This window comes from Halichoeres trimaculatus, unplaced genomic scaffold (assembly GCF_033239565.1).
Source record: "Halichoeres trimaculatus isolate MK-OKI-2021-1 unplaced genomic scaffold, fHalTri1.1 fHalTri1_scaffold_15, whole genome shotgun sequence".
In the NCBI taxonomy this organism is placed as follows: Eukaryota; Metazoa; Chordata; class Actinopteri; order Labriformes; family Labridae; genus Halichoeres; species Halichoeres trimaculatus.
In genome coordinates this window covers 16,444,433-16,462,863 of record NW_027437193.1, presented here as the reverse complement: position 1 = coordinate 16,462,863, position 18,431 = coordinate 16,444,433, and the positions used below count along the sequence as shown (strand labels likewise).

General features: G+C 37.6%; 2 protein-coding genes across 2 annotated transcripts; both read left to right on the top strand.

Moving 5' to 3' along the window:
- The first annotated feature begins 654 nt into the window (after positions 1-654).
- On the top strand, positions 655-7,445 carry ppp1r7 (protein phosphatase 1, regulatory (inhibitor) subunit 7). The gene is made up of 10 exons (XM_074689547.1): positions 655-769; positions 1,515-1,610; positions 1,825-1,880; positions 2,217-2,282; positions 2,453-2,583; positions 2,825-2,987; positions 3,254-3,370; positions 3,477-3,581; positions 3,732-3,818; positions 5,200-7,445. Exons 1-10 carry the CDS (start codon positions 730-732, stop codon positions 5,374-5,376), a joined length of 1,038 nt encoding a protein of 345 aa, XP_074545648.1. The 5' UTR covers positions 655-729; the 3' UTR covers positions 5,377-7,445.
- A 958-nt stretch (positions 7,446-8,403) lies between these two features.
- Positions 8,404-18,309, top strand: ubxn7 (UBX domain protein 7). The gene is made up of 11 exons (XM_074687741.1): positions 8,404-8,541; positions 10,509-10,662; positions 10,860-10,924; positions 11,015-11,080; positions 11,192-11,304; positions 11,576-11,722; positions 13,382-13,472; positions 13,595-13,725; positions 13,977-14,490; positions 15,444-15,523; positions 17,198-18,309. Exons 1-11 carry the CDS (start codon positions 8,436-8,438, stop codon positions 17,357-17,359), a joined length of 1,629 nt encoding a protein of 542 aa, XP_074543842.1. The 5' UTR covers positions 8,404-8,435; the 3' UTR covers positions 17,360-18,309.
- The last annotated feature ends 122 nt before the right edge of the window (positions 18,310-18,431 follow it).

Sequence of the window (18,431 nt, the reverse complement as noted above, 5' to 3'; positions counted from 1 at the left end):
GAAGTGATTGTATAAACAACCCCCTGAGAGAGCAGGCTACTTCACAGGGAGAGAAGGTTTTTTTTTTTTACTCAGTCAAGCTGTTTCATGCTATTCTTCTTTTTTCTATTTACCCAAACTACACAATTGGTGACCGCTTTCACATTGATTTTGTCTTGTTTGGATTTATATGTTTTTTCTATGGAAGCCCTTTCCTGCCAGGAAAAACAAGGGAACGGTTAAAACAAGAAAAACAAGAAGTAATAATTTATATTTCGATGTATCTCATTGTTATGACTTAGAATTTCATTATTATTATTATTTTAACTTTTTCTTTTTGTTAATTACTGCAGGTTTGTGTTCATCCTTACAAGGGCTAGTCAAGGCTTCAGGTGGCAATGTTTAAAGTGGTCCACACTGTATAGAAATTGAAATAATAAAAATAATCTACTGTCTTTTGGTGGATCGGGCATTACTAGTCTGTATGAAGTAGTTTTCCTGTAGTTTTTTTTCCTTTTGGTACAACTCATACAAAAGAGGTGTAGCCACAAAACTATCAGGGGAATACTCGTCAAAAGTTGATTGCACTTTTTCATCACCTATATTGTTGTTATACAGTGTCTTGCTGTATCTCCTCCAGTCGTCTACATCTCTTATCGATCATGCACCACTAGCGCCACACCGAGTCTGACGCCAGAATGAGCTGTCTCCTGATTGGCTGAGCGGTTGTCAGGACTGTTTACAGGAAACATGGCTTCTCGGTCAGTGGGAGAGCTTCAAGAAATGGAAGGTGAGTAAATATTAAAAAACGAAGCTGCACCGTGACTGTATCTGCTGAGTGAAATGAGATTCTTCTAATCTTTGGATAGAGGCGTATCCAGCTATCTGTTACCCCTGTTATCCAACACACTGCCACCCTTGGTTTATAAGCTAACATGCTAACAACAGTCCCCGTTAGCACACGCTGTTTGGTGAGCTAATTGAAATCAACCGAAAATGTCCTGTTAACTATATTTAATTCTAGATTGCCTTGCTGCGCTGTCTTGCCCGGTGGCTGGATTTTTATTTTACGTGTTTTACACGCCCAAGAAACATGTTTCCGATCTTAGCTCATTGACCTGGTTGGCTCGGGCCAATTTAGCTAGCACTGTATTTAGCCTCTATGTCGAGCTAACCTTTCTCCCGAGTTTTCCTCAAAATAAAAATGTCAGTTCCTCGGATAACCACCACAACCATTATTAGCATGTAGTGCAGTGATGAGCGAAATCCAAATTTTGCTTTAGCGTATTCCGCTGCTTTATTCTTTAGCAGGGTGCACAATCATGATTCATAGTTGTTTGCCATGGCTTGAGACTATAGATGCTTTCCACAGAATGCCCTGACAGTTCAGTGGGCTCAGGATGGAAAGGAGTTGGGCCTAGATGTTGCATCAAATTTCATGTGCATCATCTAAAAATCTCAGCGAAATATGATCATCCGCCATTAATTGCAACTGTACATTAAAACGATGCTTCTCTGCTTAATGATGACCACAGTGGATCGAAGAGGCGAATCTGAGGAGTCTGGTGATGACGAGACCAGGAGGAGGAGCATCAATGGTGATGTTGACCCCAATCAGCCATCTTCCACAAGTAAATTATCACACTTCCTGTACTGCCACATGAAATAGCTCTTAAGTCATCTTACATTGAAGAATAAACACAAACACAAAATAGCAAACTTATCAAACAGGGCAATGTGTCTATCCACATAACAGTACTACATACCTACGAGTTGTCTTTATATAATATATATACATTGACTATACCCTTAAGTTGACCTGAATTATTCCATTATCCCCTAAAGGTAAAGAAGAGTCTCCTGTTGACATGGACACCATCACCTTAGATCCAGAGGAAGAGGTTAGGAGATTGTTAAAAATCACTGCTGTTTGGTAACAGTGTCTACATGAACTTTATGTTTATATACTCTGCATTGAGATGTTCATCTTTGGTTTTATTTAATTGAAGAGGTTGAGATGAAGTAAAGTTTAACATTGAAACAATATTATATATGATTAGAGTTGTTTATCTAGTTTAATCAAAGTGATAACTGCTATGGTTGTACTTTTGTTGTATGTTAAGTCAACTTATTTGAACTAGAAATTCAGGTAGACGGAACACAGCAAAGTATGGTAGCTTTAGTACAAGCAGTAATAACAGGTAGTATGCCATACTTAACAATTTATGTCTTTGTAGGATGTTGATCTTGTTCATTGTCGCATTGGAAAAATTGAAGGATTGGAGGTGCTACAAAAGGCTAAAGTAAGTCAACTCAGTATTAAGCACCTATTGTTATTTGTTCTGGTAGACAATTATAAAAATGACATTTTTTTCTTTTTTTGACCATGTATTGCCACAAAAAGGTTGGAGTCTAGGATGAAATACTGCTGTTGTTTGTCTCTGTTAATATTTTTTCCCCATTTCTTTCACAGACACTCTCCTTACGGCAGAATCTCATTAAAAAGATAGAAAATCTTGAAAGTTTGAGCTCACTCCGGGAACTAGATCTCTATGACAATCAGATCCGCAAACTTGAGAACCTTCAACACCTCACCGAACTGGAGTAAGTCTGCAGAAAACAGCATTGTCTTTATCCAGCATGTTGTATAGCTTCCATCCAAAGAAAGCAAAAGTCAAGTCTTTACTGTACATCATGGCTTTAACGGTTTGGTTTGGTCTGGGTGTGCAAAATCAGTAATATGTCTAAATATATGATATTGTAGAAGAAACAAATCTCATGGATTTAATCCTAATGAGTATGTCAAAGCATTCAGTATAATCGTGTCTGTTATACTTATCCCCAGGCAGCTCGATGTGTCTTTCAACATTTTGAGGAAGATAGAGGGATTGGAACAGCTGACTCAGGTGAAGAAACTTTTCCTGCTCCACAACAAAATAAGCAGCATTGGCAACCTGGAACACTTAACGTGCCTGGAGATGCTGGAGCTGGGCTCCAACCGCATTAGGGTAAGACATGAAAGGCACTATAGGCTATAACCAAAGCTTTAAAACTTGTCAAATAACCCATATTTTAAAACATGCCATGTTAGGTAAGAGTGAAACAGTTGGGTTTTCTGAGACATCAGATTAGTTATAGTCATGAATAATATTTGTTTTCGCCCAATGACAGCTGGGATAGGCTCCAGCCACTCGTGACACTGAACAGGATAAGCAGTTCAAAAAATGAATGAATGAATAATGTTTGTATCCCTTTCATTTTACCATGTTCACAGGTCATCGAAAACCTGGATACTCTTTCTTCTTTGCAAAGTTTGTTTCTTGGAACCAATAAAATAACAACACTTCAGAATCTGGATGGTTTACACAATCTGACGGTTTTAAGCATTCAGGTATTCTCCCAGAAATCCTCTGTAACATACTTGATGCCAATGATGATAAAACCAAAGAGTGTCTGTCAAATTTTTATTTAATCAATGAGTAAATATTTGTTTATAGAGTAACCGCATCACTAAGATTGAGGGTCTTCAGAACCTGGTCAACCTGAGAGAGCTCTATCTGAGCCATAATGGCATTGAGGTCATCGAGGGATTGGAAAACAATGTGAGTTAAAATTTTGATCCTAGTGTTTTTGTTTTTGTTTTTGTTGAAAAGAGTGGAGCAAAACTGTGCATCACACATTTTGATTGGTGTACAAAAATGTTGAACAAAATTAATCCCTTGCATTAAAATCCTACATGTTCTCCCTCACAGAAAAAACTTACAACCCTGGATATCGCAGCCAATCGAGTAAAGAAAATCGAAAATATCAGCCATCTGACAGACCTGCAAGAGTTTTGGGTACAGATCATTTGTTTTTCACTGTTCATTTATGGGTATAAATTTTACATTTCTAGAGAAAATATTGCTTTACCTAACTGCCTTCTTAGAGTGGAAACTCAAACCCAAGGTAGCAAGACAAGCATACATGTCATTTCTACCATTAATCCTGTTTCACTGTAAGTCTGACTGAGCTTGTTTAATCATTTTTAATTTGTTCAATTAATGTGGTAATTTAAGTAATTCGCACATTATTAATTGAAGAACCAGTCTTTATGGCTGCACTCAATTTAAATTACCGGAATTAGAGGAGTACAAGGGAATATGACTGAACATACACATAATTAGACATTAAGGTGAATGTGATGGATGAACCCTAACAGCCGCTAATAGAATCTGACTGGCAACATGAATACAAAAAGCACATAAAGCTGTCAAAAAATGTTGATCATCAAAGTGCTGCATGGTCACTCATTAGGACAATCAAGTGCTAAGTTCCACTGTTCTGAATGCATCAGAGTTTAATCCATAAAATTATCAGCAAATGTAAAATTGGATTCATAAAATGAACAAATCCTTAAATTTCTATTTGTCAGCTGTTGTACAATGAAAAAAAGAAATGTACTGAACGATTTTGGAAAATAATCTAATTGCGCTTTTTTTAGACCAATAATGCGATTGCAATTTTGCATACAATTTTTTGGGGGAGACGTTTATCTTCTGAATTGTTCACTTAACACAAGTTTTAAGTCATTTTATAGTATGACTAACCAACAAAAGATACTGTTAGCATTTAAACAAACAAGCCTTTTTTGCATTTCTTATTTGAAAATGAAAAAGGAACACGGAAATTTTACTGACCTCCAGTTGTCAGTAAGAGTAACAAACCACACAGAAAAAAGTGACCAAGGGGTATGGCTCCATTATCTACTGGATGGATCTTTGGAGCCCACAGGGGGGTTTTTTTGCAAGAAAAAAAAACAGCATTTTGACTTTTGCTGGTTTTAAGGGAGAACAAGTACAAGTTACTATACTTTCTTCCAGGTCTGTGTACATGAAACTTTTTTTTTTTCTAATTGCAGCCTTTGCGATTTGAAAATTGCATCTTATTACAAAGTGATGTCGGTTTAAGATTGATTAATTGTTCAGCCCTAGTACCTACGGATCTATATCATGTTTGAAATTAATATGCATACTTTCATGTGTCCATAAGAAAAAGTACATATACTGAAATTTGGTTTAAGGTACAGTAGTTATTATTTGTCTTCCAGTTGGCGTAGTCCAACCTCTTTAACCGTCTCTATATCTTCCACAGTATTGGTTATAGTATGCTCCAAGTTTGTGTTTGACTTATGCAAAAAAAATAAGTGCATGTTTTTACAGGCTCTTTTGTTTTCCCTAGATGAATGATAATCAGATAGATAACTGGTCGGACCTTGATGAACTGAAGAATGCCAAGTCCCTGGAGACGGTCTACCTTGAAAGAAACCCTCTACAGAAGGATCCACAGTACCGGCGAAAGATTATGCTGGCACTGCCAAGTGTACGCCAGATCGATGCCACATTCATCCGCTTCTAAGCTGCAGTGTACCAATCAGCTGCAGTGTACCATTCAGCTGCCAAGTTCAGTGTTTGCCCCTCACCACCCTGCCTGCCCTCTTCAAATACAGTTCATTTTAAAATTCTTGGCCTCACTGAATAATATAATTAGTCCATAAATGCACACACACATTCCAACACTCACCCTTGGCTCACTGAACATACATGTATGCATGTATGCACCACTTCACAACAGTCTATGCTTTTGTGTGAAAGCTTATTTATTAATTAAGCTTAGTATAAACTGTGAAAAGGAATTCTAACGGTGACATTTGCAATTTTACTCTTTATTTTTTTCTCTGCATCTTTTTTTTTTGTTTTGTTTAGCTTTTATTCATCGATTTTGCATGTAGGATAACAAACTGATTTCTCATTCACACGGTGCCCACAAGAAAAATAAGTCTTATTATGCTTGTAGTTGAAGTTGCACTGATATCAGATGTGAGGGGAGACTTGCATTCTGAGGAATTGTGTGTTCAACACTTTAATCACACAGGCTGACACTGTTCTTAAAAGGTACGCAGTGGGTTGTGAATTATCATTAAAGAGGGGTCCATGATCAAATTAAAAATACATATTTTAATGTTTGTTTTTTTAAAAGAGAAAAAAATATCTTCTTATCTTGTTCATACAAGCTTTAGAGAGTTCCTGAATGAATTGTTTTAGTCAATCTCAGACATATCTACAATTAAGATGGAAATGCCGCACTGGTACAGATTTGAATCAGGTCTATAAAATAAATGCACATGATTCACCATAAAGAAACAAAAAGCTGCAAATTCAAATTTCTTGAACCAAACTGATTTTTATTAGGTATAAAAAAATGTTGATGTCAAAACGTCTCATACTTGTCCAAGTATCGCACGTAGCCATTGACCACTTTCTGATTGACCTCTGAGGAAAAAAAATGTCCTTTGTAAATGTAGTCATAACAATGGTTTTTGTTTAACGTTTCCAATCTCCCCAATTTTTTTAAATTTTAAAATAATTCTACAAATCACTGATTCCAGCTTATGTATCCATAAATGTAAATTGATGTGAAAACAGAAAAAGTAGATTGTTTTTGAAGCTGACTTAATGTACCAACAGCTGGACTGGTTCCAGAAAAGTGGTGTTAATTACTGTAAGATAATTTACACCTGACTGTTGGCATCAACTGTTTTGAAAAATACTTTGAGGTTCATAATTTTAAAATGTTAGGAGGCACAGATAATCTAATCGTCTCATTTGGCCATTAGCATCAAAATATGAACTTCTGCTTATCTAAAAAAATTAAAACAGTTTTTCGTATGCCCCCCTGTATATATTGTGAACATGTGAACTTGCTTTATTTCCCTTCAATTTAAAAGTGATACAGCTTTTTTATAAAATAAATTCCCACCTCAGGGTTCAAAGGTCACATGGGTGTGGTTGAGAAGCATCAGGTCTCAGTGCATTGCTGGGTTTACATGATGAAGACTTAACTAAGTGCTTTATGTGTAATATAAGATGCTGATCATCATCATCAAGAGAAAAACATAATACCGTGTTTTGTGTTGTAGCTCAGACTTAGCTCCTTTTGAAAGGAATTTAACTTTAAAGGTATAAAAAATTTGAATCTAAGTATTCATGGTTCACTAATCTAGGTTATAAGTCAACTTTAGAGCCTCTATGATCCCAAATGAGACTATCCACATCAGTAAAGGACATTGTGCATTATTGGAATGAATGTAATGTTATTTCATATTCAGCTTTAACATCATGAGTTTACAACTGGCCAGTGGGATTGCTGACATCACTTTTTGTATTTTGTAAATATGGTTTGGAATTATGATGTAGAGTTGGTGCCATCCATCACCTCCCCTTTAAAAGTAAAATTTCTTATTTTCTTCTTCTTCATTTTTTTTTTTTTTCCAGGCAGCATTACAGATTTGTGTGAGATACTATATTTAAGATACCCTGATCTTTACTGGTCGCAGACTGGGCAATTACTAAATTGCTAGTAGTTCATTGTTATTACAACTGATTCTTCAGGTTTTGGACTTGGTTGAAGCTGTTTTCAAACTGAATGTATTATGCAAATAACATTAAAATGACACTACTACAAGAGAAAGTCTGAAAGGTGTTGGTATATTGGTAAAGAATAATTACTGACTGATGCAGGATTTTTAAAACAACACTTTGAATACATATTTGATAACATACTTGGATTATGAGTCATTTTATTTTCCTTTATATGATCTAAAATGTGAAAGTAGTCATTTTTAAATGAAGTGGAAAATATAAAACAAACTTTGTACCAGCCGTTGGAGCTGGTTGAGTTCATTGGTAATGTTTATGTAATATTTCAAGTTCAATTAATTATTGACAGTGTTTTGAGTAATTTGAGTTTCTCAAATCTTTAAATGGAGAATTAAGTATGAATTAAAAATCCTGGCATCCTGAAAATGAAGTATTCATAACACAGTACAATATTAGAATGATATATATCAATCCATGCATATAATCCTGAACTGGCAATAGTTTAGTGCATAGTGTGGTAGCCTTTACTTTATGTTATTAATGGGAAATAACAATAAAATGTAATAGGGAAAGGTCTTATTTATTTTTTAGCTCTAATGTAAACACTTCTTTTCAAATATTAAGCACTATTCAGTGTACATGTTATTCATGTTACATTCACCAGAGTGAGTTTCATAGTGTTTTAGCGATAAAAAAAATTCACTTGTGTCTTAAGAAGGCTTTTTAGAGAGAAGGAACGGAAATTGCGTTGAGAAGTAAAAAAAAAAATGGCAAAGGGATTTGTCGATACATAATTGCATCTAAATAATAATACATTCAATGGAACGTCATTTATCCAAGAAACTGTCCTAAGGCTTATTTTAATGACCGTGAACCAGCAGACGGTATCAGTAACTTTCAAATAAATGATAAAAAATTTGTAAAAGTGCCAGAAACACCTTTTGAAATTTCACTTCATCACCCACAATGCAGCAGAACCGTTCGCTGACGCATGGGGCTTGCGCCGCGCCAGGCACAAGGAAAAGGACGGGCTTGCGCATGCGCCATATTTATGTTGTTGTTTGTGGCGGTAAGATGGCGGCGCTGGGAGACACCTCAGCTCCGGGGGTGAACGGGTTAATTCAACAATTCACAGCAATAACAGGTAAAGATAAGAAAATATTTTGTGATTCATCCATCGAATCGGTTTCGGCTATTCAACAGGAATAGCTCAGTCACTCGACAAACCACAAAAGTGGTGCGCAGAAAAGAAACGGTACGTTGAGTCTCACTGTGGCCCCTACGCTGTCAATGCTTTGCAGAGGAAAAAACCACAACCAGTTTTCAGACAAACTCAAATAAAAGACTCAGTCCATAGAGTATAAATCCGTTCTCGTTACATATATTTTCTTTCACAGCTGCTAAAGAGATACCATTTTTCTTTTTGGTGCTCACTATACACTGTGTTACACCAGCTTAGAGTTGGTTTGGTGCTGTGCTCGTTTTCCGTTGCATGCTTGATAGTGTGGAATGGACGTCGCTGTGCAAAATTTCCCTTCTTCATCATCAACCCAAGCCTGATGTTGTGTTACTGTCATCTTCACTCTGTATTTTGACGTTAACACTACTTCTTTTGGCACACTGTCCGCCTTCTAGTACTTGTTCAGAGGCATACGATAGTTTTTGTGTGCGTTGATAGAGGAGACAGTGTTTCAGTTTTGAGTTATTTCACGGAGAAAAGAGGAGACTCAGTTCGGGGGCTGCACCGCTGCTGGACTTGGAAAGTGAAACAGACATGCGCAGTGCATACAGGGAAAACGTTGCAAAGGAGACCAAAAATACTGAAGTCGGTGTAATTATATTGTTTCACACACAAGCAGAAAGCTTCATTTTTTAACAAACTGTCTGAAACTAAACGTTGAAGTCTGTGACGATTCTAGTGTTTTCATGTGTCTATCGGCTATGTATCACGTAGCTGCGACGTTAGCCATGTTACTACCTCCAGAAGTATAGATAGTTTTACTTCAAGACAGGATGGATTGATATGTTTATTTGCTTGAATTATTGCAGTGATGGAAATACGATAAAGTTAACAGATTCTTATTGTTTATTTTTTGTTAAAGTTGCCTTGTTAATATGACTTCTGAATTGAGATGAAACGGAGGATTTTTGATCATACGGTTTCAAATACAACACGATGACATCTGAGAAGTTTATCTAAAAAAAACACAATGCGTATACACTGCTAACGTATTTTTTAAGGCCTTAACCCCAGTGCAAAGTGTTTAGCACTGCTTTCCGAAATGAACACTACATTCTTTATTACTTGAAGCTAAAAATATAACTGGTTCTCATCCAAAATTTCTCTCATGTACATTTATATTTTTTGAATGTCAAAGTACATGCATTTATTTGTATTTCTGAACAGAGAAAAAAAAGAGTTTTGGTGGTTAAATGTTTTTGTTTTTTTTTAATCATTTCTGACCTCAAGGAGTTGACGTTTTCTGACTGAAATTGGGGTAAAAAAACATAAAAATTGTAGTGCAGTTCGACATTATCCTCTCCTGTTTAACATGGCTAAGCTAATGAGGAACTTCCTGAGAAAGAGTCTGAGTCAAAGCGGGTCATTATACCAGATGGGTTTCTCATAAAACCCCAAACTCTCAAGATAATAGGGTTGTCTAAAAAGTTGGGATAATGCTCAAATGTTTCCCTTCTCAGTTTAAACCAAATACTGGACAATGCTTTTTTTTTTTCTAATCTAATTCATGGAGCATTGACCTATATTGTCCAATCCAAGTTGCCACAATATATTACAATGCAAAAAGACAGAAAAAATGTGACAATAGATCTCCTAAAGAAAAGTATTGTACCACTAATACAATACTGTTATAAGGTATTGAATCTGTGATGTGTAGTTGTATAGGTCAGTATGTGAAGCACTGTTACTTTGATATACATTAGTGGCTCTATAAACATCAATAAGTTAACAATGTATAGTTTAGATTACTGTTTATTTTTCCATGATAGACAATGCTTGTGTGAGACTTGTTAAACATGCAACAGTCAATAACAGCACCCATGTATGAATGTTGCTAAATGCCAGGTTGCAAATTTTAACTTCATTCATAGGGGCCACTGAGAGTGTGGGGAAACATATGCTGGAGGCATGCAACAACAACTTGGAGATGGCCGTGACAATGTTTTTGGATGGAGGAGGAATTGCAGAGGAGCCCAGCACCAGCTCCAGTTCAGCAGCTTCCAGCAGCAGAGCTCCCCCCTCAGAGTAAGCCAAGCTAATATTTTATCTCTACAAACTTTAGTTGGATAAAAGTAAAAAATAATAATTCCTTTACAGCTAAGGTAGAGTTGTTGACAATGGGAGGACTATTTGAAGTTCAAGGACAAAATGAGACTGTATTTTTATGACCTGACAGATTGCCTTGCCTCTGAGAAAATAATGGATTTTTCTTTATTTCTCAGTGAAGTCCGAGCCCCCATTCCCCAGAAGCAGGACATATTGGTAGAACCAGAACCACTGTTTGGAGGTATCATGCAGCATCTTCTGATTTCCCCTCATAGTAAACTGTTATTGGCGTCTGTACTGATTCCGTGTGATGCTTCTGTTTCACTTGCAGTGCCAAAACGAAGAAGACCTGCTCGATCTATATTTGATGGTTTCCGAGACTTCCAGACTGAAACAAGTAAGTAAAGTCATGCTTTTTAAGAGTCTGGTTAGTACCAAAGAGTTTTGAAGTCCCAAGCAACGAGACAGTCGACCTCTGATTGTTGCTCTCTTCTGTGTTTTTTTCTAGTTCGTCAGGAACAGGAGCTGCGTAATGGTGGCACAGTGGATAAAAAGCTGAGCACCCTGGCAGACCTCTTCCGTCCTCCCATTGAGCTCATGCACAAAGGCAGCTTCGAGACGGTGAGGAGCCTCTCGCACGTTTTTGTTCAGTTTGGATGAATAATAAAAATTTCAAAAATAACTACGAAGCTCTCAGGTGGAGGACCTGAAGTGTCATGTACTACATGGAAGTGAGGAAATGTGCAGACTGGAGTTTTTAGACGATGCTGGTTACATTTTTTTTATCACAGCAGACTTTTTATGACAAGCTGGTGTAGTGTTAGAAATAAAAACCTGTTGATTCTTCATGATTTGTTTTCTAATTTTGTATTTTTCTGTTTTGTCCTTAAAGGCAAAAGACTGTGGCCAGCTAGAGAACAAGTGGCTAATGATCAACATTCAAAATGTTCAAGACTTTGCCTGCCAGTGTCTGAACAGGGACGTTTGGAGTAATGACGCAGTGAAGACCATCATCAGAGAGCACTTCATATTCTGGCAGGTATGTACTCCCAGATGCCGGGATCATGCATGGTCTCTGGTCTCACTTTAAACTCTTTGGGTGGTCTCTCTGTAATAATCTAGCAAGTATAGCCATTGACAGGAAGATCCATTTAAACTCCTGTGCTGATATGAGTAAATTGTAAATTCAGACAGAAACAGAACCCAATCCTGATGTCATGTGAAACAGAATTTCCCGATTCTTCCTCTGGCTGACACAGAGAAGTCGTCATAATATCAAAGAGAAGAATATTTTAGTTAACTGATTGTCAAAACCAAAATGTTATGATATCCAGCAGCGAAAAACTACCCTACCTTATTGAATCGCACAAACAACTGGTCAATTTTCATCCCGTAAAGAATAAGTTCGATTTATACAGTTTTTACATTATTTATAGAATGGAGTAGAACAAAATACTCACCCAGAAGGCTTTCCTGATCCAAGCAGTGCTTCAGGAGATATTTAGATCCAAAACCGTGCAGCGGACGTCCGTATAATGGGATCAATATTGACACAATATTCCATCATGGTCCACTCCGGGTTAGTCATCTGCTGCAGTCAGACAGCGCTTTGTGGCTGTAATGACCTCTGAACTGACGAAGACTTTGTTTACGCTTGCCCCTCAAAGAAAGGAGTCAGCTCTCCAGAGAGTATTGCGCATGCGCAGTACTCTAGCATAAACAAAGTCTTCGTCAGTTCAGAGGTAATTACAGCCACACAGCGCTGTCTGGAGTGACACAGACTTCAGCAGATCATCGATATCAAACCCTGAGCGGACCATGATGGAATATTGGTGAAAAACACAAGTTTTTGGACGATCAATGCAGTTTTAGGAGCGGCGCTGTCTATGCCCCGATGGATCCCATGTTACGGACGTCCGCTGCACGATTTTGGATCTAAATATTTCCCGAAGCACTGCTTGGATCAGGAAAGCCTTCTGGGTGAGTATTTTGTTCTACTTCATTCTATAAACAATGTAAAAACTGTGTAAACCGAACTTATCCTTTAAGTACAAACAAGTTTGCCGTGTCCTTTCCAACATTCAAACACAATGCACCTCTGTTTTGGATATGCTTGTTTGTCAGACCCCTGCTCACAACTTTAAAAGAAGGGTACATTTTGTAAATGGTTGGTTGTCTGGTCAAAAAGATAATGTTAAACTGGACACCGTGCTTTGATAGTTCTACATCAAACCACAAGACATGCTCAGATTGATCATTTCAATTTTTCATCTAAAAAGAAGTTTAACTTATTTCCAGAGCTAAATTTTCCTACACTCATCCCTTAACCGCTCGTGGCTACTTGATACTGATATGTGATGAGCTCAGATTACACCTTGCACAGCACCAGCTACAGCTCAACAACCCTGCACTTTGTTTTAAGACATAATGGTGTCTCTACATGTTTGTGTAACAGTAACGTACATTCAGGCCTTTTATTTCTCCTAAAAAGGTTTGAATTGTCTACTGTTCAGCTTCCGGCATTTGATATGGATGGGGTCGAACATGCTTCAAACTAGCAGTGAATAACAACCAGACAAATCATGGTCATTTCCTGGTCACATGACGTTAACCCTCACTTACATGTCTAACCATTTCAGGTCATGTTTTACCTCTTGTCTGTTTTTTGTTTATTTTTTATATATTTTTTTTTATTTAGGTGTATCATGACAGTGAAGAGGGACAACGATACATCCAGTTCTACAAGCTTAACAAGTTCCCATATATTTCCATTCTTGATCCTCGCACAGGTGAGTTAATAAGAAAAGTCAAGTGCAGCATTATCAGCAGACAATGCTTTCACTTTTTAAATCCTCCATATTGATTTTAGAATATAAACCTTCTCTTGCGTGCTTATGTTTTGTTCACTCAGGTCAGAAAATGGTGGAGTGGAACCAGCTGGATGTGGCGTCGTTTCTGGAGCAGGCGACTGGATTTCTTGCAGAGCACGGGCAGCTTGACAGGCCTTCCTGTCATGCCCCCCCTGCCAAACGAGCTCGCTCTGTGGGTGATTTATCTGACATAAAACTATTGCAAAGCACTGTTTTTTTACAAGTAGTTTTTATAAGTGTCTCATCCTTAGGCTGAAAAGTAAACCCCAAAAGTTTTTTTTTAATCAAAATCTATATAGTTGTACTTTAAGGTTAAAGTGTCACACAGCTATGAGTGAGAACACATGTAGCTTTTTTCATCTTATTTCTTCTGCCTATCTCTTTTAATTGGTATCTACAGCCAAACTCTTTTTTTTCTTTTAGGAAAGTTTGATTGATGCCAGTGAAGACAGTCAGCTGGAAGCAGCAATCCGAGCCTCCCTACAGGAAACTCACTACGAGTCCTCAAATGCCCACGAACCCCCTGATTCTCCCCGATCAGACGACGAATCAGACGCAGAGCCTTTCTCCGACAGCGAGGGTCCCATCTCTGTTGACGGCTCAGACAGCGAAACGTCAGGACCCCACGAAGAGAAAAGTCCCACCAGCAAACATACCCTACTTCCTCCAAACACAGCAGCCCAGCAGCGTCTTCATCCAGATAGTTCCTCTTCTTCCTCCTCTTCTCTCAGAAAGTTTCCGTACAAAGAAAATAATCACAGTCACAAGAAGGAGGAAAGCAAAAAGAACCACCTAGAGCCCTCGGCTGCTGGTCCTCGTCATCTTCAGCCTGATGCAGATTCTGGAGGGAACCACTGTTCTCCTGCAGCTGAAAGCTCTGGACTGTCCAAGACCAGCACCATCAAAACCTGTGAAGAGGACTGTCCAGATGACAACAGTAAGTCTGGGGGTCACCCTTATCCTGAAACAAATTTATATGGGGTTTGTAGTGTAAAGGCTGAAGTTTTTCCAAACAAGGACTCATTGTCATGACACCAGAGTATCATCTCAGTTTGATAATGTGGAAAATGTGGAAACTTTTAAAAACTGACCAGTCTAAGCACCGAAGGTTGTTGCAGAGTTGCAGTAAGTTGGGCCTGCTGGATTCTCATTGATATGGGGGATTTTTGCAGTATTACTGCTCAAACACTTAGAAATGTTCAGGCACACCTTTCCCCTGGAAACTACTAAAAACATTGCAATAAATGATCATCGTGTTATTTTTGAAATATAGACTTGACTGGAAAAATCAAAAAATAATTTCTTTAGATCACGTTTTTAGTCCACTGGGCAGTAAGCCTTAAAATGCCACATAACTGAAATTTGCACTCAGTGCTTAGATGTCTTAGGTAAAGTTAACATGAGTGGCATTAGCCTCTGTATATCCAAGTAAGGCTACACCTGAAAAGTAGCACTGACCAAGCACAGGCTCCAAGAATATCAGTCTGCAGAAGTTAGCATCTTTTGACACCCTGAAGGGCCTGTGATTGAAAGCCACAGATTAAGTAATTAGTTGTTAAGCTTCTTCATCTTTGGTGTTATTGCTGGTGTATTTCTTTTCACTGTTGAATAACTGATGTAAAAGCTGCTGACATGTTTTCACCGGTGCAATTGCTGCTCCTCACATCAGGCATTAGAAAAAAGGTGTTCTTCTGTCTGTCTGGGTGTGAGATAAATCCCGCCATGTCTTACAGGTTTAGACTCAGCTATAGCCAATGTGTCAAAATATTTTGTACTGGTGTAGATTTATAATGAATTGATTGATCAGTTAATTAAAAAAGAGGAACTTAGCAAACTTAATGGAAGGCTGCATTCAAAATATTTACCTTTTTTTATTTTTCCATCTGACAGGTCCAAAGGCCAGGTTGATGCTCCGTTACCCCGATGGACAGAGAGAACAAATATCCCTGTCCTCCAAAGCCAAACTTTTGGTAAGGACAAGAATGATACATTTCATTTTAAAGGCTGATCATGATTTTTGCATATATAATTTTTCTCTTTGCTGCAGGAAGTCAACTAAGATCAATGTCCCTATTTTCATTTTACACACTAAATTTTACGGAAGCGTATTGCATTCACTTGAAAAAAAAAAAAACAACTCGGGTTTTTCAGAGTCATTTATTCGTCAGTTTGTTTTTTGTGGTAATTAATTTTGTTTTTCTGATTAATGTTCTTTTATTGGTTTGTTTTTTGTTATAATTTTTTCTGTTTTTATGAGTAATTTTTTTGTGGTAATTAATTTTGTTTTTCTGATTAATATTTTTTTATTGGTTTGTTTTTTATTATAATTTTTTCTCCTGTTTTTAGGAGTAATTTTTTTTCCCTGAAGTATCGAGCTTCTTCGAAATCCCGTGAGAACCTCCAACCTGCAGACGACTCCCGTGGATGTGTGGTGGCTCCTGTGTCCTGCACGGATCAGAGATCCTGTTCGACACATATATGCCTTATCCTTAACTTTCTACCGGCTTTCCAGTGTAGAAGCAATGCATTTTTTAATGCCACATCTTCGTCTATTCCTTAAGTATTACATTGAACAATAGGTTTATATAAAATATAAGGATGAAGTCAAAAACATAACAATGGTGTTATACCCTGTGTGTGGCTAATACCTTACTTTTATTGACCCGGTACAGATCGGTAGAAAGTTAAGGATAAGGCATATAGCCTATGTGCAGGACACAGGAGCCACCTCACATCCACGGGAGTGTCTGCAGGTTGGAGGTTCTCAGGGGCTTTTGAAGTAGCTCGATACTTCAGGAAAAAAAATTACTCCTAAAAACAGGAGGAAAAAATTAACACGAAAACCAGAAAAAATGATAACAAAAAACAAACCAATGAAAAATATTAATCAGAAAAACAAAATTAATTACCACAAAAAAATTACTCATAAAAACAGAAAAAATTTTTAACAAAAAACAAACCAATAAAAAATATTAATCAGAAAAACAAAATTAATTACCACAAAAAAATTACTCATAAAAACAGAAAAAAAATTTAACAAAAAGCAAACCAATAAAAAATATTAATCAGAAAAACAAAATTAATCACCACAAAAAAATTACTCATAAAAACAGAAAAAAAAAATTAACAAAAAACAAACCAATAAAAAAATATTAAACAGAAAAACACCGAAGCCGAGGAACAAATTACTCTGAAAAACCTGAGTTGTTTTTTTTTCTTCAAGTGAATGCAATACGCTTCCTTAAAATTAGATTGGAAAACAAAGGCCAATTTTTCAGTGATTCAGTCTTCATGAAAGATTCATTCACTGGCTCAGACCTTGGTTTGTCACCTCTAAGGACCCCACACAACAAATCCAAGAAGTATAGGAACATGCAAATGTCTGGCTCTTGGCTTCCTGAACAAAATCCAGTTACTGCTTGGTCAAGAGGAAGTTTGATGCCTGCACACTGTTTTCCTGTGCAGTGTTTGAAGTGACTGTGGGCACACTATTGCCACCTACTGGCCTCACTAGCTTGCAGGGGGTGCTTTTGACAGTGTCTGTGTTGTTATGAGGGCAGAGAATTCTTCATAAACACCTCAGGTGTGAACAGGATTTCAGCTGAGTGACATGAATACTGATCTTTTCTTTCTCTCACCTCAAGGCCCTGGTTAGACATGTCCAGTCCAAAGGTTACCCTAATGAACGTTTTGAACTCGTCACCAACTTTCCCAGGAGGAAGCTCGCCCACTTGGACTATGAGATCACACTGCAGGAGGCGGGGCTTTGTCCACAAGAGACTGTATTCGTGCAGGAAAGGAACTAGCCTACACACTCACTCTTGCTTGTCTGTATCTCTGATAAATCCCACCCTTTCACAGATGATCCAAGACGATGTTACTGGTCTTGATCCCATAACCGTTCTCTGGGATTTTGGCCCCGTTTTTTTCATGACAACTCTCAGTGGATGGACTACTTTCCCTGCCACACCACTAAAAACTGATGTCCCTACTGACAGCCTAACCCTTTGTAGTGCTCTACAGTTGGCCAGTGAGGTTCATGGAAGTGAGGACTCCTTATTTTTTGAGTGAATTATTTTTTCTCTGATGCCACCTTCAGTTTTGGTTTGAAAACCAAGGCCAACCAGAAAAGAGTATACCCCATGGCTTTTATTGAAATGAAAAAAGAAACAATTTTCAATTAATGGTGATAAGGATGCACGACAAATTTGTTAAAAAAAAAAAAGGAAAAAAAAGACTTTTACCTCCAAAAAAACCCACCAAGAAATGTCAAAAGTTTATTTTCTTGCTTTTCTTGTTTTTCTCTGTACCTTGGGAAGAGGCAAGCAGAGGGTCACTCTTGTTTATTTTGATCCCAATCGTGTCTCTCACATGGTCAGTTAAGTATCCTGAGGGTTGGGGCCATTAAAAGTAAAGCTCAAAGGACTTTAAGTCATAAAGATTTTCCCTGTCAGACATCCAGGACACACTTGTCATGTAAATCTGAGAGAATTGTGGTTGATCTGCACATTTTTACTCAAGTTTCTATTGTTTAATTAGAGACTAGAAGTTTGTTTTTGGATTTCAACTTTTGATACAGAAGGGAATGAATGGAGGGTGGTACATCTCATCAGTCGGACCTACACTGTACAGAGATGGCTTAGAGGCTGATTTAGCTGTAGTCATTGTTTCCTCTCTTTTTATATGCTGCCAAGAAATATACTGGTGTTGAAATATAACTACCAAAACCAAGGGAGATTTTGCTTGGTCCTTTGATACACTTTTTGAAATGCTCACAAGGCTACAGCTCACTTTTGGAAGTCACTGAACAAAATCCATCATCTTATGTGTATCTCTTTTCTCACTGCTCTGCTCCTTTGATGGTAAACTGAGGGTTTA

Coding starts and splice junctions, on each gene's coding strand:
- ppp1r7 (XM_074689547.1), top strand. CDS start 730: ATGGCTTCTCGGTCAGTGGGAGAGCTTCAAGAAATGGAAG. Junction 770..1,514: donor AGAGCTTCAAGAAATGGAAG/GTGAGTAAATAT, acceptor TGATGACCACAG/TGGATCGAAGAGGCGAATCT. Junction 1,881..2,216: donor CCTTAGATCCAGAGGAAGAG/GTTAGGAGATTG, acceptor ATGTCTTTGTAG/GATGTTGATCTTGTTCATTG.
- ubxn7 (XM_074687741.1), top strand. CDS start 8,436: ATGCGCCATATTTATGTTGTTGTTTGTGGCGGTAAGATGGCGGCGCTG. Junction 8,542..10,508: donor ACAATTCACAGCAATAACAG/GTAAAGATAAGA, acceptor CTTCATTCATAG/GGGCCACTGAGAGTGTGGGG. Junction 10,663..10,859: donor AGCAGAGCTCCCCCCTCAGA/GTAAGCCAAGCT, acceptor TTTATTTCTCAG/TGAAGTCCGAGCCCCCATTC.